General features: G+C 40.8%; 1 protein-coding gene across 20 annotated transcripts in view; it reads left to right on the top strand.

Annotated features, from left to right (window-relative positions):
• MAGI1 (membrane associated guanylate kinase, WW and PDZ domain containing 1) overlaps positions 1-20,848 on the top strand; it is a 590,782-nt gene that overhangs the window by 516,713 nt on the left and 53,221 nt on the right. For all 20 annotated transcript variants that reach the window (XM_074313244.2, XM_074313245.2, XM_019757182.3 and 17 more), the window contains 2 exons: positions 3,074-3,256; positions 3,819-4,439. In XM_074313244.2, coding sequence (XP_074169345.2) covers positions 3,074-3,256; positions 3,819-4,439 — 804 coding nt within the window. The remainder of the gene's footprint in view (positions 1-3,073; positions 3,257-3,818; positions 4,440-20,848) is intronic.

The raw sequence follows: 20,848 nt of genomic DNA, 5'->3' as shown, positions 1-20,848 counted from the left end.
AGATTCCTTCTTTTTCTAGGCCTTTTTATTGGTGTTTTCTTTTCTTCTTTGACCCTCTTCGGTCCTGTAGTGGTTTGAGATTTGGGAGAGGCTCACTGAACTCTCCCTGGAAACCATTCATGATTCTTACAACCTTTCTACTGTATAGTCTCCATGCTGATCCTTGCCTTTCAAACAGTTATAACTTTGCCTCAGAAAGTACCATTGGACAGCACTGGTCTACGGTTTCACACAGTCATGCCCAGAACAGTACCAGTCTGCAGGGAAGCAGGCACCTCCGGATTATTCAAACGCAGATTTGAGGGCCCAGACCCAAGAGGTCCTGATTTGGTAAATCTAGGGCAGGCCCTAAAAATGAGCACATTTTTACAAAGTTGCGCAGGTGATTCTCATACAGAATCAGATCTTACAGCCGGCAACTAGTCAGCAGACTAAGATCTCTTAGGAAGTTACGTGCACAGGGCTGCAGCAGAGAGCTCCAAATTTCACTGCTTACGGGTAGGAAAGCATTTCTTTTCCAAAGCTGCATTAACTGATGCCCCACCCATACTTAAAACATCATAAAATGTGCCTAAATGTGAAACCCTCTGATCTTTGCTCCCCAGTTAAGTGTTGCAACAGGACATCAGTGGTGTAATTTCAAAGCTCTGCTCATGTCTGTATTAAGTTGAAAGCATTCTAAGCTCAAAATATGCTAATGGTTTTTTAAAAATTCATTCAGATAAACTCCCAGACACATGTTCATGTTTTCTAACTGCCTATAATGAGGGTGAAAAGCTTAAGCACCCACCCACCTCTTTCAGCCTTCTCAAAGACATATTAAATCTCATTTCTGTGTTCTGTTGTGCATTCATTCATTAATTCACTCAACACATATTTTTGGAGCACATAAAATGAAACGGGTGGTATTCAACACACTGGATATACAAGCAGAAATCCTCATGGAGTTGACATTCCAGTAGTTTTATGTATGTACACGTGCAGTGCCCTCATGCAAGGGGGTGGAGGGGAGTGAGAAAACACACCAAACCAACAAGTGAGAGGTAAATTGTGTTGGTGTAATAAATGCTAAAGGCAAAAATAAAGCAGGAAAGCAGGATGTTGGAGGATTGCAATTTTTAATGCAGTGGTTAGGGAAAACCTCACTGAGAAGGTAACGGCTGTTGGTACCTCTACATAAGTGCAATGTGTTTCCCTTCAAGCTCTCCGAACTCCCTAGCAGCCTCTGCTTCAAGAATGTAGGCTATTGACATACACCTCAAAGTAAAATCTGGGTGTTTTATCTCATTTGTCCTCACTTTTGCATCTGATAATTGCCATGGCTGTTGTCTCCCCACAAGCCCTGACTGCAGCTGGCATCACCTTCCCGGTGCGTTGGCAGATGACCTTACATGGTGAACCCTGCTACAGTTTTACTTTCTTTAGCCATGGTGACAAGGCTGCAGTTTGTCAAGCTTCCAACCAGCCTTGAGATTGCACTGGAGAGGGGGAGGTTGGTGAGCAGACCTATGACTCGAGGCAATTTAAAAGAGCCTTTTTAGGAGTAAGAAACTTTTGAAATACGCAATTAGAAATTGTATGTGTGCCCAGAGACCTTTTTAAAAAGGTGTTTTAGAATATAGCTAACCAAAAATAACTTTTCCTTCCTGGGTGCCAGGTTCTAGTTTGGGGTTATAGGGACTTTTTCTCCTGTTTGTTTTTTGTTCATTTGTTTTGTTTTTTAATATTTTTGATAGAAAAGAAATAGGGCACAAATGAAAGCTGTGGCAAGGACAGGAGATAGGAAGTATGATTAATTAGGAGAGTTGAAGAGTCTAAGCATTGAATTATGTCTACTATTTGAGATAACCAGAGAAATTTCAGTGAGTTTCTCCATTACAGTGAACTCCATTACAATGAAAATAAGGTTTTTGGTTTCTGTATAGAATGTTATTTATGAATATTACCAAGAAAATTCAATAAAACATTAGGTAGCATTTTTGGAAGTTATTTAGCCACATATACATATTTTTTAAATAAGACAACTGAATTTGGAGCTATATGGCTCTTGTTAGTAACTATTTCATTTAGGTTTCTATATTTGTGTGTGTGTGTGTGTGTGTTTAATATTCTAAGCCACATGTTCTAAAGTATTTTTAAAACAATAAATTTTAGCAGTGGACATGTCCAAGCTATTTAAGAAATTATTAAAAGATGGAAATTAACAGGAAAAATCAGTTGAATTCAGAATTCAATTCAAAGTACAGTGGTATCTATGTTTTCGAACATAATCCATTCCGGAAGACTGTTCAAGTTCTGAAACGTTCGAAAACAGAGGCATGGTTTCGCCATAGAAAGTAATGGATTAATCCATTCCAGATCTTTAAAATCAATCCCTAAAATTGCAAATTTAGCATGAATTTTACTATCTAATGATACCATAGATCCATCAAATTTACGGCGTTCATAAACCAAAATGTTCGTCAACTGAGATGTTCGAAAACCGAGGTACTGCTGTAAAACCTCTTCATTTTGAAAGCAGTGATTCTACACTTTTATCAAATTAGTTTTTGTGACTATTTATAATATGTTTCTTAGTATTATCTATGTGTTTTCAGAATGAGTTTTCTGTTTGATTAACAGCTGAAAATTTTGTTGAGTTGGTTTTACAAATGGAAGCCAAGCCCAAGGCGACACATTAGAGGCAGGATTGCAAAATATAAAGTATAACAAAACCAAAGACAGAAAGACCCACTCCATTTTCTGGAAGGACCTGATGGCAGCTCAGTTGCTGCCAATTACCTGAACTGAAACCATGGGAGCATGTCAGATGATGCACATCAATTTCATTCTTCTCTTATATTTTCTTTTGGATCATGCTGACATGCGATATGTACCATATCCCCCTCCTTAAACAAAGGAGCCCGGGATCACCCTTATTACTGAAATCAAGAGAGGACTTTCTTAAAACAGCTTTGTGCAAAAATGCCCCAACGCAGGAGCTTGGAGAGTTCTCTATAAGTTGCATAATTTCTTACTTAAATCACCTTTTCACTTGTGATAACATTCCTATATTTTTCTTGTTTTAATCTAGGCAAACCCTTTTTTACACGAAACCCTTCTGAGTTGAAAGGCAAGTTTATTCACACGAAGCTGCGGAAAAGCAGTCGTGGCTTTGGCTTCACAGTCGTTGGAGGGGATGAACCCGACGAGTTTCTGCAGATCAAGAGCTTGGTCCTAGACGGTCCTGCTGCATTGGACGGCAAGATGGAAACAGGTAGAGATGCTACATGGTCCAGTGGCATTTCCTGTGTGGTGGGAAAGAATTCTACCCTGGCACCCGAACACAACCAAGCAACAGCATGATTTCATGAATTCAAGAAAGTTCTTTAAAAACTTTACGAATGAGCAGGATTCCTCCACGACATAAATGCATGGCCTGGTACAGATGAAAGCCTTTGAAGCCATTTAACTTTGGGGGAGCTGTTAGGGTGCTATTGAGTATAGTAAAGCAGTCCTTTACTAAAAATGTGGATCTGTTTGAGTAAATGAATTCTGAACTTGGAATTCCGCAGTGAGAATTTTTTTTGGAAAAAAGTTCCAACGTGCTTTCAATTCTCATTATATTCTCACTGGCAGGGAAGACATTAGATGCTAAAAGAATGCCTTATTAGCATTTAAAATAAGTAATAGAAACAGTCTTTTTGTGCCCTATGGGACCACCCCCAAATCCAGTTTCAGTTCAGCTTCCTATTGGTAGGATTTTATAAAACAATATTGATATAATTTTCTGGGTACTGTTGTTTTTCTTTTAACTCCCAAACTCTTACCTTTTGCAGGAGATGTAATTGTCAGCGTGAACGACACCTGTGTTTTGGGACACACACATGCGCAAGTTGTGAAAATCTTCCAGTCCATTCCCATTGGTGCCAGCGTGGACCTTGAACTCTGCCGAGGTTATCCACTGCCTTTTGACCCAGATGACCCCAATACGAGTTTGGTGACCTCGGTGGCCATTTTGGATAAAGAACCAATTATCGTGAATGGGCAAGAGACCTACGATTCACCAGCTAGTCACAGTAGTAAAACAGGCAAAGTGAATGGCATGAAGGACGCCAGGCCAAGCAGCCCTGCTGATGTGGCTTCAAACGGTTCCCATGGTTACCCCAATGATACTGTCTCTTTGGCTTCCTCCATAGCCACTCAGCCGGAACTCATAACTGTTCATATAGTCAAAGGGCCAATGGGCTTTGGTTTTACTATTGCGGACAGTCCTGGCGGTGGTGGCCAAAGAGTGAAACAGATTGTTGACAGTCCAAGGTGCCGAGGCCTGAAAGAAGGAGATCTCATAGTGGAAGTGAATAAGAAGAACGTGCAGGCTCTGACTCACAACCAGGTCGTGGATATGCTGATCGAATGTCCAAAGGGAAGTGAGGTCACATTGCTGGTGCAGCGAGGAGGTACGTAGATTTATTTTGTTCTTTGGTTTTGTTTTTTTAAAACTCAATCCGTTGTTTAACTTACTGGTCTTCAGGTGGCTATTCGGGGCTTTTTAAAATGTCTACTTTTTAAAGATCATTTTTATTTAAATGTTTGGAAATACATTCAAAATGCTGTCTGATTTCTTCAAATGCTAGCATCTTTGGAATAAAGGCTGTGTTTATACATTGTGTTACATGTGTGCAGCTAGACTGATACTCTTAAATGTAAATCAGATTGTGTTTTTAATAACCATTAAGATTTTAACACCTGTGTGCAAAATGTGGCTTGTGGCCACTCCTCTCACTCCTCTCCCTATGCTTTAGCCCCTGGCTTTTTTTTCTAAAGTACCTTTAGTGCTCCAAGCCCTTTCTGTCTCAGGGCCTTTGCACCTCCTGTCCCCTCTGCGTGGCATGCTGTATTCCCAGCTCTTCCCTTGGCCTGCTCAGTCTCATTCAGGTCTCCCTCAGAGAAGGCTTCAGTGATCGCTTACCTACCGTCGTCCCCCAACACCTCCGTGTAATCTCTATTTCACCCTATTTCTTCAGAGCCTCTGTTGTGGTTATCACACGTAATTGATTTGTTTATTTGTTTGTTTATTTTTGCTGCTTTCTCTTTTCCACTAGAATATAAGATCCGTAAAGCTAAGGCCATGTCTACATGTTGACAGCTATATCCCCAGCATTTAACATAATACCTGACTCCTGCTAGGTATTCATGAATGAATAGGTATTGAATGAATGAATGAATGAATGAATGAATATGTGATTATTTATACTTGTCAGGAATAACAGCTCCACCGATCATGTTAAAACATACCTCAACATACCCACAATTCAATGAAGTAGCTAAGGATCTCAAAGACGTGAGGTATTTATTCTAAATCTTGAGATGTTAACGAGTTCCTTCTTTCTCCTGCCTTCATCCGTGACCTTTGCTCTCCCGAACTCCCAGCACCTCACACTGAGAAATATTTTCCACTTTTCTGAAATGTCTTGCTTCTGGATATGTATTTGTGACTAGTCCTGACTGATCACCTCACACAGTGGGCCTGAGATTGGTTGTCCCCTGATCCTTGCCAACATGATTTGTTTTCTACAGGGTATATTCTGGCCCTCTGGAAAGAGATCAGGAACCAGACTTGTATTTCCTCCTGGTTCTGTTGCAACAGAAGCAAGCGCTCATTTATGTCACAGCAGCCACGTTCTCATGCTCTCATGAAGCTCTGTGTTCTGTGATCTAACCGATTGGGGTCACTGGAAGGAAATTTAAAATTCAGAGCATTTATCTGTGTGAATTGAAACCTGAATTGAAATGCTCAACCCTTCTTGAACAGTTATAAAAGCCATTGTGCAGATTTTATTCTTAAAAAATGTTGCCACTGATAAAATTTTGAAGTCTCTTCTTGTACCTAGATCACTTGACTGCATAGATTGTTGTTTAAAGTGACCAAGGTATAGTTGGGAGTTACTTGAGTATAAGGATGATGGTGACGATGATGATGATGAAGAGGATGATGATGATACCTGGCACTTCTAGATAAGTTGGCAATTTACAAAGCACTTTTCATATGGTCACATGCCTCACATCTCATTTTTACCATGTTCCTGAAAGGTAGGAAGGTGCCAGCCCACAATATGACTGAGAAGTTTACCTGCAATCCATAGTTTCCAGTCCAGTGCTCTGCCCTACTTAGCTCTGAATGACACTGATTTTGGCATAATTGCTGATTTCTGTAGCCAACAACTTGGGAACTTTTCAGTAGTTCTTAGTTCATCAGGGACATCTCTGATTTAGCCACTGCTCATTTGACAGTCACACACCATCCTGCTCTCCTACCTAAGTTATTGGCGCCATCATTTCTTTTGTCACTATGTTCAGTTTTTCTTTTTTATTAGATTAACTTTTAAGGGGACCAAAAAATAAAATCTTATTGCAATCTACTAACTTACAGTGGTTTCGAGAACCATGTTATAATGAATGTGCCCAAACTGGCAAACAACTGACTTGTAAACATACCCTTTAATTTCAAATATGTTTGCATTCTCTCTTCTTAATTTCTGAGACCTTCTTTTTGTTAATGCCATTAAATTTTATAACATTAAATTAATATGGAAATACCCAGAGTATATATTGCCACATTAGTTAACATCTACATAGTTTATTCCAGAACCTGAGTAATTTAAAATCACTGTAACATCAGCAGTCTTTAAAATACACCATATGTCTTGTGTTTGATTTACATATCAGATAGAAAGTTTGTACATCTGCAGTTGGCAGACTAGCTGTAGCTACTATTAATCTTTCTAGAAGCATATACATATATTTTTTTCTGCCATACATTTGTTATTTGAATCAGTGCTGACATTTTAATCATGTCTCCTGTATGGTGGGGGTGAGAAGGTTTGATGAAACAACAAATACAGCAGCTGGGTTAAATGAGAAAGTTAATGGCCACGTCACTGATTCTTTCTAATGAATCTCATCTGTCATAACTTCTAGTAAGCAGATTGATAAACTCATTAAATCCACAGTTTGTGATTCTCAGGAATTCAGATCTCTAGGATGAGGTTTTCTGTGCTTTAAAGAACTGTCTTTTTCTGCATTGGGGCATAACTGTCTTAATTTTTAATTTCCCGACCTCATTTTTGATATTTAGTCTTTTCAGTTATGTTTTGGTTTTTAGTATTTTTCACACCCCCTCCCTCCCCGCCCCCCTACCTGGAACTCAAGCAGAGGTTGAAATACCGTTTGTTAATTTCTGGGGTCAGACAGTTTCCTGGGTCAGACTTGGAGTGGCTGGCAGTGTCCACCAGATGCACAGATGCTGGGACCATTACTGATTTGTTTACAAGTCTCTTCTCTGTAAACATGACCCTGCCTGCTGGTCGTTGGTTAAGGGGCAGTGCCTTCTCCCTGTGCCTGGCTCCCTGGCTCCCATGAGCGGTCCTTTCCTCCTTCTCCCTCTGCTGTCCAGTCAGGAGAATGCTATTTATTTATTTATTTATTTATTTATTTATTTATTTATTTATTTATTTATTTATGTTTACATAGCATTTGATTTCAGACAGCCTGTCATCTGATACCAGTCTGAGTCTAGAGACAGTTTTTGAGGTATTTGGAAATCATGCTAGAAGGTCATTACTATTTTTTTAAGTTGTATTTTTAATGTACAAAAGATATAGAATTTGTCACATAAAGGCTTTTTACTTTTTAAAAGAAAGGAATTATGTGTAATATATAACTACCTGTGTCCCTCTGTGTAAAATATTTTGTATATTTGGCTAATTCAGCATCAATTAGTAGGTGGGACATTTTAAGATATAATTTTTGGGTTGAATCAGAATGCTTTGTTTCAAGAGAAGATGTGACAATGCTTTATGAAAGTGGAGAATTACATTTTGCTTTTGAGAGAAAGTGTGCATTGAAAAGAAAGCTGAGCTGGAGGTATCAGGAGCCAGTCTCTGGTTCAACTCTGCTCTTAGCTGCTTCATTTCTTTGACCAGGTTTCCACTCCTGCCCTGAGACTCATTTCTTTATTTAAAAAACAACAAAAAAATGATGATTCGCAGTAGATCATCTTTAAGGTAACCCCTTTTGGCTCTAATTTCATGCAAAAAATGACCTCATGAGGTGTTTAAAAAAAAATTCAACTGAGTAAATTTTAAAGATCTTATTGGCTTTATTCAGTGATTTGTGAATCGGGCAGCATCCCATCTAGCAGATAGAAAGGAACTCCAAGTTGCTGCACAAAATGGAAGACTTTTATAGGTAGAAGGGAATAGTACAGGAAGTTTTACTAATAAAAAGCGGAGTGGTTGTATTAAGTCACCTTCCTTTAGGGGACAGCAGGGGTCTCTCAGGCAGATGACTTCACTAGTACAGATCAGGTAATTTCAAATTGACTGGTTTCAGATTCCATTCCTGGGAGAGGCCAAAAGTGTTAAGTCTGGGTTTGGTGACATGGGGCTTAGCAGAAGTGACTTTATTTTGGGCCTGTTGTCTTGTTTTTAACAGAGGTGTAGAGAAATGAGCACACGACTCTAGAGCCAGGTGATGTGAGTTTAAATCCCAGCTGCTACCTTTACTGGCTTTATGACCTTAGGCAAGTCATTGGGCAAAATGGGAATGGTAATACTTACTTTGCACATGCCATTGCATGATGGAGATAAGATAAGATAGCATTTGTGCTAATTTCTGACATAGAAGTTGTCACACAGTCAGTCAGTGGTATTTTACTGTTACCCGATAGAAAAAAACAACTGGGTAGGGGTGGCTTTTAATTTATTTAATAAAAAAAAAAAAAAAGAAAGAAAGAAAGAAAGAAAGAACGAAAGCTCCTGCCTGGATGCGCAATATCTTAATCTCAGTGCGTGACTGCCAGGCACCTGTACTTTTTCAGAAGTTCCACTAGCAGTTCTGATGTTACAGCCAGAGTTTTAACCAATGTCAGGCTCCTGCCCTCCTGGATCCTTCTAGTTTTGATTCTATGGCATATAACTTGGGAAAATACGTTTTCTAAAACTAAAAAATTATTCTTATTTCTGAGTAATAATCTTCCTTTAAAGTCCACTTTATAAGCAACAGACTTCTCAATCTTCCCTGAGATCCTTTTCAGCTCCCAAATTCTACATGTTTCTACGTCGGAGGAGAATCCATAGGGAGGGCATGGTCTTGGTGCTTGTTTTGAGCTCAGTCTCCCCATGGCTTTTGCTGATCACAACAATAATACAAGTGAGGTTTTGTTTTCCACTTTGCACACACTGTATGCTGAATGCTTTTGTCAGGCCACTCAGCAACTTTTAGGATCTGAATGTAAAATAATGAAATGTTAGGATGTCCACCTTTGACTCTACGTCCCTGGTACCTCATAGGGAAATGGCATGTGGTAAAGTCTCAATAAACACCAGCTGAATAAATTAAACTTGCTCCACAAGTCACAGAAGAAAATTAGTCATATAGCTTTATAGTCATGCCTCATAGCTTTAGAAAGATGATAAAGAGATGCTAAAAGGCAAAAATTAGACATGAAAATGATGGTGGTGATGGTAATGATAATGTTACCACAAGCACTGATTGAGTACTTACTATGTGCCGGGCTTATTACCATGTTACAGGCAATGCACACACATAAATAAAATCTCACAACACCCCACTGTTGTGATCACATTGGAACTGCTACCAATTTTCAGTGTGAGTCTGAGGAGGATCCTCTGGGAAATGAAAGCCGTGATTGTTAGCCTCTATGCTAGTGGGGAGAAATGGAAGGGATTGTTTTCTCTTCCATGTTCAAACTCCACAGCTAAATTTGCTTAGTATATAGCAAAGGGGGAATTTCTCGTTTGGTTGGGAAAGCATATGTGACTCCTCCTTGCTTAAACCACCTGTAGTAAAAATAATAAACACTTCCACAATGTGCCAAGCATCGTGGGTTGTAAACATTTTATGTATCATAATCCAAAAGAGCCTTCTGAGGTAAGAAAAAATCTTAGCTCCATATTAGAGAGGACAATGAGACTACAGCGGCTGAGGGATTTACCCAGAATCATCCTCGTGTAGCTGACTATTGGCAAAGCCAAGTATCTGAGCCCAGGAATTTTGGTTCTGGAGACTGGGCTCTTAACCACTGTGCTAAGCAGCCTTTGGCTTATCGAGAAGACACTCCAATGCCATAACTGTTGAGGACTGTATCTTATCCATAAAGGAATGGGTATGGTCTGAAGTCCATGGGCAAGTTGATGCCACTTATTTTTCATCAAAATTTACTGATGGTGTTTAGCTAATTAAATCATCATCAATCCAGATAGGGCCAGTATTATCTAATCTCATCATCTAAGCACATCACTGGCATTATATCTTCTTGTGTGTGTTTTTTTCCTTCTGAAATTATGCAAACCTATTATAATTAGAACCACAGTGAGTCCTGTGCCAGAGAGTTAAACCCCGGTGATCTGACGCCTCTCCTGTCTTTGCCCTCTGGTCTTGGACTGGAGAATGAATTGCAGATTGCACCAGTTAAGTGTCTGAATGCCAGAATCGCTCAAATTGAGCTGCAGGGCCTCTGAAAGGCAATTCAGGTTACTTGCAGAGTGATATCCTAATAGTTCTGTGTATTCACATCTGCAAATCCTGCCAGCGCCCCCTCAGTATGTCCAGGCTCCATCCACCACCCAGCTCTTCCCTGGCTTCCACCATCCACCCTATGGGACCTGGCCTTGCAACAGGTCCCAGGGTTTCCTACAGCCCATTGTCCTGCAGGAGTGATTTAGAGTCAATTGGATCAAGTCACTCCTCATGTCAGAATGGCTTCCCATCATTCAGAGTAAACTCCAAAGGCCCTAGCGCTTGCTCTTTTCCCTCTGTCTATATTTTCCTTCTCCCAGATAGCCACAGGGCTCTCTCACCGACATCCTTCAGGCTTCTGCTCCAAGGTCTTTTCTTCTGAGAAGCCTGCTCTGACCACTCCATAAAAAAGAAAGTAGCGTCCACTGCCATCACTACCTGCTCTATCTTTCTCCCTCTTGGCACTTACTTCCTTGTGATCTTCCTGAGAGCAGGGCTTGGTCTCAACCACTTCTTCACCCCCACCACCTTCAACCGTGCCTGGCACATTGTAGGTATTCAGAAAATTATATATATTGAACGAAAATACGAATTAATATCAGGTCCTTTGTTTTCATAAACACTAATCCTCCAGAGAACTTTTCTGAGTTGAGCACTATCATGATAGCCGAGGAAATGAGCACCAACCGAGAGATTCGCACAGAATCGCACAGTGAAAATGGGACAGACCCTAAATCCCAACCCAGGCCTGCTTACCTACAAAGCCTATGCTCTCTGTTTCAGGCTGTTCTCCATGACAAGGAAACGCATTGACTGGCGTGTGTGACGCCAGGATACTGGAGAATGACATCAGTGGACCATGTTCTGGTCCAATTAAGCATGTTCTCCAGCATCCAGTACAGTAGTCACCAGCTACGTGTGGCTATTTAATTAATTAAAGTTGAATGCAGTGTAAAATTCAGTTCTTCAGTCCAGCTGGCCACATTTCAGGAGCCCAATAGCCACACGTGGCTTGTGGCCGCCGTATTGGACAGCGAAGTTAATAGAACATTTCCATTCTGATAGGAAGTGCTGTTAGTGCTGCTGTAGAGATTTTGATTATTTTACCCTCAGAGGTGAGATGTTGAATATCTATTTTATCCTTTCTCTTATTTTTATACATTTGAATAGAAGAAACATAAGGGATGGACAGCAACTTGATGGTGAATGGATTTTTTTTTTAATACAGATAATAATAATAGGTCCTATTTATTCAGTTCTTTCCATGTGTAGGCACTGCTGTAAGCTCTTTATATGTGTTAACTAGATGTTAGAGGATCACAAGGAATTGAGACTCAGAGAACTTAAAAGACTTGTAAAGCATTAGCACTTGGGGCGATCTGCTGTATCCCAGGTAGACAGCTCATCAAGTTTTAATGGGAATTACAGGGTCGCCACCTAACCAGGAAGTGTATACATCGTCTTTTTATACTGGACTGACATTGTTTAAGAAGCATAATTTAAATTATCTTATTATGTAAAGTATCTTAAATCCCAAAAGGGGAAGAAACTTTAAAACTGAAGGAAAATTCACCTTATGTCCTTCCATGTAAAATAATGTATAATCTGCTGCATGAACAATCGACAACTTAGTTTGTCAGAACTGTCTTTTAAAAAGATGTTGACATGTCCCTGGTGTATTTCTCTTATTTGATATCTCAAACTAGTTGACCTCCCTGCTTACCTGCCGTGCTGAAGTAAGTTTTCTAATAATTGTGGTAGTCAAGTCCTCTAGTCAGATCTACTCTGCTGCCTAATACCTTTTTAGGTTTTATGATAGACGTTGTTGAAGTCAAATTAGCAAACTTCCCAACACTGCCACGGCCCACAGGTTGACCAGGATGGCAGTCTCATTTGCTAGCAAGGAGCCTTCTGGCCTTTATTTCTAACACAGCTTTAAGTTGCTATTTTTGTTTATTGTCATGCTTTAAAGTTATCAAGGATTTTATTTGATAATTTTTTTTATAGACTGCTGGGTCATATTTATATTTGAGATGATGACTTGTAGCAGGAGATGAGATAAATATAAAAATGTCTCTATTTCGGATCTGTCTTTCATTATATAACATAAAAATTACCCCTTACTTTCAGCATCTTAAGGAGCTCTGGTTTTGGTTTTAAAATTTTTTAACGGATTTTTGTTCTTATAATTTTTAAACATAAGCAGGCTTCACTATTTGTTCTAACATTTATATGCAGTTTTAGACTTGATTGGATGCTTTGAGTGTTATTTCTATTATATTCATAATGCAGAGTGGTTGGCACACATAAAACTTCAGCTTTTCTTCCTGTAAAGTAATGTCTCATCTTCCTTGAAGTTAATGCACTGAGTTATTTGCTTTTGTGCATTATTTATTATAAATGTGTGTGTGACTCATAATTCTCATTAATGAGTGGTGACATACCCTCCCCTTTCTGAAAGAGTGTAGGAATTTCAAGGTAGAATTATTGGCATGGCTCGCAGGCTGTAGAATTGTCATTCTGTGCTTCTACTTACAGGGCTGAATTTGAATATAAAGAAGTTGTTTTGTTTTCCCTTTTGGGTACAAATTCATTAACATCATGTGCCAGGAATTGTCTAGGCACCGGCCTGAGAATAGAACCATCTGCAAACAAAACAAACAAGTGTCTAATTTCATGAAGCTTTTATTCGAGAGGAAGGAGAGAAAGGGCAGAAATAAACAGAAGAATAAAAAATGTCAGCCAGAAAGAAGTGCTGTGAAGAAAATAAAATTGGGTGAAGTAAGCAGGAGTGAAAGGGGTTGAAGTGAGAAGGCTGCTTTAGATGAGGTGGTGAAATGTGAATGATCACAGGGAGGGAATGGCATTCCAGGAAGAAGGGACAGTTGGTGCAAACGCACCAAGAAATAGAATGGACGCCCATGTGACTAAAGAAAGGTGAACACAGGAAGTGGTGATGCAGTTCAGAGACTGGAGACCAGGATCAGGAGCTCAAAGTTCATTTTCAGTGTGGGTCCAGTTCCACACAGTGAAAGGGCGAGAGCTCATTTATATTTTAGACACTCCCTCTGGTGTATGTGTGAGGAATATATTTTAGAGGAGAAGGCGTGGACGGGGAGAGACCTATTAGGGCCATTGCAGTGGTTTCAGAAAGGTGTTGGCAGCTTGGTCTAGAATAATTACAGTGGAGACAGAGGTAAGTGGGGGATTTAGGAGAGTCAGTGGGACATGTTAGGTGGACTAAGGAATAGAGGTCAGCAAACTCTTTCTGTAAAGGGCCAGATGGTAAATATTTTAGTTTTGTAGGCTGTATGGTCTTAGTCGCCTGTACTCTACTCTGCCTTTGTAGCAGACAACATGTAAGCAAATGGATTGGTTGTGTTCCAAGAAAACAGTAATTGGCCCACAGGTTATAGTTTGCCAACCACTGCTGAAGAAGGAAAGGAAAGGGGAGCAGCCAAAATGACCCCTAGGTTTTTGGCCTAGGCAGTTGGATAGACAGAGGGGCCATTTGTGAAGATTTGGATACCGAGATAGCAGTGGGTGGGTCTTGAACTCTGGAATCAGGGGCTCCGTCTCAGGCATGTTCATTGTGAAATGTCCATTTGACATCTAAATGGAGCAGAAATGTAGGCAGTTGTGTGCCTGGGGTTCAGTGTTGGCAAGGTTAGGGCAGGAGAGATATACATGTATGGGCCATTATTTTATCAATGAGTGTGCTACAAGCTGTGAGCTGTGACCCATTACTAGGCTGTGAAACGAATCTATTGGGCTATAGTCACAGTTTATCTTGAAAGTCAAATAGAATAGAAACAATCAGAGTACATTATAGTTAGTAAAGGTAAGTACTTTTTCATGAAACATTTACTTGTATGTGCATATACATATATACACACATACAAACACATGTATATGTGGATGAATGTATTATAAAGTATATTTCTCATTGTGGACCATATTCACAAAAGTTTGTAAAATATTCATGTAGACAGGAACCATGGGGCTGAATGCGATTACTTACGGAAAGAGCAGAATGAGAATAGGCTCCAAGATGGAACCCTCAGGCTTATCACGTCTCGGGTCACGCTGCGCAGAAGGGACCAGTAAGCGAGATCAAGATGGAAAAGCCAGTGCATACAGGAAATACGCTATTACAAATCCAAGACAAGAAAGTGTCTCGAGATTTGAGCTACAGGGATGGCATCAAGGAGTGGAAGCATATGAGAATGGAAACATCGCTTGTGTCTGAGAGCCGGGTCGTGAAGTGTGCAAATGCAGCAGATGGGAGTGGGGATGAGAGGAGGAAGTGGAATGGGGGTTCCGACAAGCTGTTCAGCAAGTTTCCCTGTCAAGTGGAATGGAGAATAGTGGCACTAGGTGGAGAGAGCTACTACCAGCTAGTGCAGAGGGTTTGGTTTGGTTTTTAAGATGGAGATCCTGCAGCATTCATATATGCTGATAGAAATAATTTAGAAGACAGAGAAACTGGAGATGCCGAGGAGAAAGGGGAAACATTGCAGGAGTGAGGTCTTTAAGAAGGGGGAATAAGGCCTTTAGGAAGAGCCCAGCATGTGAGAGGAGGGGCTGGCCTTCGGGACAGTATTTGTAAACTGCAGAAAATGGGACTAGATTCATTCACTCTTTTTTTTTTCCCCTCATAAAAGTAAACTATTGAAATTTCTATATCTGAGGTTTCCTGATGGTAGAATCAATTGAGGTTATACTGTAGCTGTTTTTCTTTTCTGTTTAATTTCATAGTTCTAATAATATTTGTGGCAAGTCTTTTCCCGGTTGACCCATTCCTGGTCTTAATCAAGGACTGAACACTTCCTTTGTGCACAGCTCTAGGATAAGGGAAGAGAAACAGGGTACTCACAGGTTAGTGAGACAAGACTAACATAGGAATTTTACCAGCAGTAACATGTAGTTTGAACCTGTGTGGTACAGATTTGGACAAGAGGTGAATCAGGGAGGACGAGGGCTTCCAATGGAGTCTTTTTAAATGACATGAGGCTAGAGTGGGCTGTCTCAACCTCAGCACTATTGACATTGGGGAGATATAATTCTTTGTTGCAGGAGTCAGTCCTATGCGTTGTAGGATGTTTAACAGCGTCCCTGCCTCCACACCTCGTCCCCACCTTCTTCCCCTCCAAATTGTGGCAACGAAAAATGTCTCCAGACACTGACAAATGTCCGCTGACAGGCAAGATTGCTCTCTGCTGAGACCTACTAGACTACAACTTTGACGTACAGAAGGAGTTAGCGTTGTGAACTGATGGCCCATGGCTGGTACTGGGCATGAGCCTTTCATGTATTTTTTTTTAGTAGACAGTTTAAAAAATAGTCTTAAATCTGAATGCATTTCGTTGGCACCAACAATTCCAATTTGCCACAGGCCTGCCATTCCCTTTGATCTGTGCCAGCACACTCTACATGAGACCTGCCATTGCCTACTTGCAGCTGAGCGTGAGACCCAAAGCTAGTATGCGGACGGCACTGAGAGAGGTGTGTAGACCTGCTGTAGACCCTTGTCCTAGGAAGTTCTTTTTACCACCATGGTCTCAAAATTCCAGGAACTGGCTATTTCTCCTTTCTTTTTGGTTTAATTTTTATACATTTTTTTCAAACAGTGGAAACAAGATATCTTCAGATGTTTTTTTCTTAACTTTGGAGTTCATTGTCTACCTTTTCTTCGGTTCCATCTGAAAATTAATTTAGTAATCATCGCCCTCTTTGGATGGTGTCTCCTATGTGAAAAGCCTCTGCTATGAGGGGCACTGTTGTCATGGCTTCTTCCTTCTCTGATACTAATTTTGCAGCCTTATTTCATTGAGTTTCTCTGTATCGCCAAGAGGTAGCTTCCTATTCTCTGTTCTAAGTTTTCCCAGTTCTGAACATTTTCAAACCTGTTATCTGAGGCAGATAGTTTACACTATGTAATTTATTTCTACCTTCCTTCCCTGCCCCCAAATTATATCTTTACCACCATCTGGAGTTAAGTACTTGCCATGCTTTTTATTGAATCTTTCATTGGCTCTTGCAGATTTTTAAAATGTTCCCCAACTTACACCTGGCCTGGTATTTCCCGTTTGTATTCCTGCTCAGATATTAATCACATCCCCTATTTGTGAACATAATCCTTTTTTTGGTTCAGAAACCTCCTTGGTAGAATCTTACTATCTTCGAAAATAGCGTTGAATCTGTAGGAGTGTTTATCCTGGCAACATGCAGCGTGGTTTGTGTGTGTGCTCCAAGTTGTTGCCTAGGTTTATTTCAAACTCCTGTTTCTTTCTGTGTTTCTCATGTTCTAAATGTTTTTTGTTTCTCACCATATGCAGTAAACAACATTCATTGTTTCTTTCATTTAATGAGTTCCAGCGCTGTGCTTATCTGTCACGGTAGATGAATGACATGCAAGCAAACATCTAAAATAGTGTGGTTAACACATCTTCCCCATGTTCTCCTGCTTAATTCTTTTTCTGGAAGTCTCACCTGGTATGTTACCTCTGCAATGAAAACTTCTAGTGTACTAATTTTGTAATTGTCATATTTGAGGCAGAGTTGTTTAAATGATCCTTTGCGCTGTGTCATAGAGTAGCAGTCATAATAGCTAGGAAACTGCAATGTGGACCAATGATAAGACTGTGTAATCGAGGGAATCCCTTTCTATCCCTGGTGTTGGCTATCAGCTCACCTCATTCAGCAACTTGTGTTTTTATTAGACTTTTATTTTGGCCATTGGTATGTTCAGGGGGCTTAGCATAAAGTACCCATCTAAAAGCTATATTTTGAAAAGCTTTCTTAGAGTTGCATAAACACTTAACAGGCTTTTTTTTTTTAATCATTTCGAGATAGTTGGAATTAGGCTCTGCTTCCTTAATGTCTATGTTGTTTCTAAATTTTAAAATGTTCTCTATGGTTACTTTTGCCATAGATGCCATTTACCTAAGTGGGAAATGACTGCATTAAAAACATGATAGCACTGCCGATGCATTAATGGGACTCTGCTTATGTAGTTTGCCCCTGCAAAGCAATTTTCACTTAGACTTTGGCAATTGGAGGAGGAAGAGGCAGCTGCTTTTTATCACAGTTTCTTAAACTAGGCACTATTGATATCACGGACTGGATGATTCTTTGCTGTGGGGGGCTGTCCTGCACATCATAGCGTGTTTCGCAGCTTCCCTGGCCTCCCCACATTAGGTGCCAGTAGCACCCTCTCCTCCTTTCCAGGGGTAATATCCTACAGCAGCATCAGACAGGGCAGTGTCCCCTGATTCAGACAGGGCAGTGTCCCCTCATTCAGACAGAGGAGTTGTCGCCTCATTCAGACAGGACAAGTGTCCCCTCATTCAGATAGGGCAGTGTCCCCCCATTCAGACAGGGCAGTGTCCCCCCATTCAGACAGGGCAGGTGTCCCCCCATTCAGACAGGGCAGGTGTCCCCCCATTCAGACAGGGCAGGTGTCCCCTGAAGAGCAATGTCAACCTTGACTCAGAACCACTGCTTTAACTCTTTTGACAGCCATCTTGATTTTGATTGTTGGAAATGCTGTGTTCTATTTTTTTAGGTGCAAATGAAATCAGTTTATGAATTATTTTTGTAGAAATTGGATGGAAGAAATTTCATGTGAAAATTTCCCTATTCTCAGTCGTTGCTTCTGCATCGGCTCAGTAATAGAAGTAGCAGCTTGGCCAGTGGTCACGGTCTCCCTTCAGACCCCCTCTCTGCCACTAGCTAGCAGTGCAGCCCGGGTCAGCATGGGCAATGTCCCTGAGCTTCTGCATTGTCATCTGAAATATGGGTGCCACTGTACCTTCCTCAGCCCTGTAGTGAGGCTGGAGCAAGATGAGGACTCATCACACCCACAGTGCCACCATGTCCCAATGGAGGGTTTATTGGTCTGTCAGATCGGATGGGGCTTAAGAGAAAGGAGGTGGAGATACTCAGGTGGTGCTACTGTTTTCAGTACTTGAGTGTCATTTTCCAGCTTCGAGAAGAGATAAGGGAAGGCAAAAGGAGGAGCCTCAAGGGAAAAGATAGTGGAGATGTGCTCCTTCTAGTCCGAGATGACATGATTTCCAACAAATGGTAAAATGAGAAAAACCATGACAGAATAGTAGAAGTTAAGTTTTTCCAAAGTGAAGAACACTCCTTTATAGATTGTATCCTTCCTGTCTTTTTCTGCTGAAATAGGCTTTTACTTATGGAACAGTAGTTCAGTATTTGTCTCTCCCTCTTCAATGTTCCTTGTTTGCAAAATAAGGAATTGGCAAATTGTGATCAGTTGCTTAAATCTATTTTACACAAATATGCTGTTCCATGAATTCTAAAATCTAGGAATGTCTGCTGCAGGGAAGGAGGCCCTCAGGAGGCTGGGAAGACAGGATAGGAGGGAGGATGCACAGAAGTAACGCGAGAGTCGGGGTCTGGAATCCAAACTCGGAGAAAGGCAGTGGGAACTCCCCCCTTTCTCTGACTGTTGCTTCCAGGGCCTCTTAAATTAGGCAGAAGCTGAGTCTGGGTTCACATCCGGGGGTAGAGTCATCACTCTCCTATGTGTTGCCTGTATGTAATGTTACCTTTATTGGTCAGACTCTTCCATGAATTCTTTTGTCTTGAGAAGGAAGAAAAATGGGGTGAGCTGTGCACATTCGCTGTGCACAGGGTACCCCAAAATATCCATGTCTGATTTCTTATATATGCAAGCAATCTCAAAAACTTTGACAGCTCGTAAAAATCCATTTCAAGTTTATTTGCTTGCATTAACTTCTCCATCTGCGTTGACTCTGAGGTTGATTAGAGCCTCATTTACCAGGAAAACAGGCAACAGCCAAAATCAGACAGGAGAGAAAGCAAAAGGATCCTGGCATTTGATCTCCACTGTGAGAAACTTGCTGAGCACCTTCCTCGGTAAATGCTCACCGAGTGAGCATGTATCTCATTTCCAGTGTGAATTTCTGTTACTCTTCCCTGCCCCAAATGCAAGGTACTCCTCTAAGGCAGTGCCCTGTGATACATCTTGTTCCCAGATCAAATATTTCATTATAAAGCCTTATAGTTCTTGAATTTTTCCCTCCATCTTAAATGTACTTGACTTTTAAAAGTTATTGTTCATTGAGATTTATTTTGAGTGGGACATTGTGTATGCTGGGGTGTGTGGGGACGAAACGGATTCCTATATTCTGCCTTTAAGCAAATTCAGTTGGCAAAATGAGTATTGACTCACTGGAACCTGAAATCTAACAGTTGAACAAAGCATAAGCTTCTGCTGCTTCCCATGGCTATCTGGGGCAGCAATTCATTAGGAATTGACAAAGTCAAGGAAAAAGCTCTTTTTCCCCTCTATAATTCACATAATCACTTAGACCAGTTCAGATATTGTTTCAGCAAGAGGTTTTTGAAGACATTGAATGTCTCCATGGGAGATGAAAGGGGCTGCTCATCATATGTCCTTTGCTCTTTGCAAAAACCTGATTCTTCTTCAGTAAGTGGATCTTTAGGTCTGACTTCCAGACGCTGAATAGTGCAGAGCTGCAGCATTCCCACGTCGATCGTCTTGCCTCAGTTAACCATGACCAGTGTCTCCTAAGGCTAATGTGATTTCCTAAATTTAAGAGATTGGAGTAAAGTCTTATATGGTGCCAGGGGTGGCTTCAGTCACAATTAAGCAGTTTGGTAATAAAGTTAATTGAAATGGCTAAATAATAGACACCCTTACAGAGCAAACGGGAAAATTTTGCTCCTATTTTGCAAAATTACATTGCAACAGAAAAGTGATTGTCACACCAATGAGGTTGTAAAACTACTCAAGAGATTCATGAATTTGGCTGGAGAAAATGACCTGAAATATTCCTTTTCATCAGTGTTTGTTTGCTTTTTGTGGGAAAGTGTGAGGCATTGGAGCGTTTTAACTCACTTTTGTCATAAATGTTGCTTTTCTAAGGAAAGACATAAAGGTATCCATAACTGAAGAATTATTTAGACTTTCATAGAATCCCTGAGAACATATCCATTGGCTGGGGCTGAGAGCTCTAGGGTCTGGGGTTTCTTTGTGAGCATTCAGTGAATTCTGGACTTGAGCCATCTGTTGTGATGGGAATTTAGAACACAAGGTGGCACAGTGGAACCTTGCTCGCCATGTGGGGGGAGGCCGTTGGTGAGTTGAGCTGAGTACGGCAGCTCACTCATCAATCAAGGAGGCCAGGGATCAGAGCTGTGCGGTAGGCGCAGCGGCGTGGTGGTGATCAAGAGAGGCCGCACCGCCCCTCCCCTCCCCCGCACCCTCCACATACACACTCGCCTCAGAAGGGCCACACAGTCACACATT

Source organism: Rhinolophus sinicus, chromosome 5 (genome assembly GCF_057876585.1).
Source record: "Rhinolophus sinicus isolate RSI-liver-muscle chromosome 5, RSI-T2T, whole genome shotgun sequence".
In the NCBI taxonomy this organism is placed as follows: Eukaryota; Metazoa; Chordata; class Mammalia; order Chiroptera; family Rhinolophidae; genus Rhinolophus; species Rhinolophus sinicus.
Note: the sequence above shows the minus strand (reverse complement) of the source record. Positions and strands in the feature narration are given on the sequence as shown.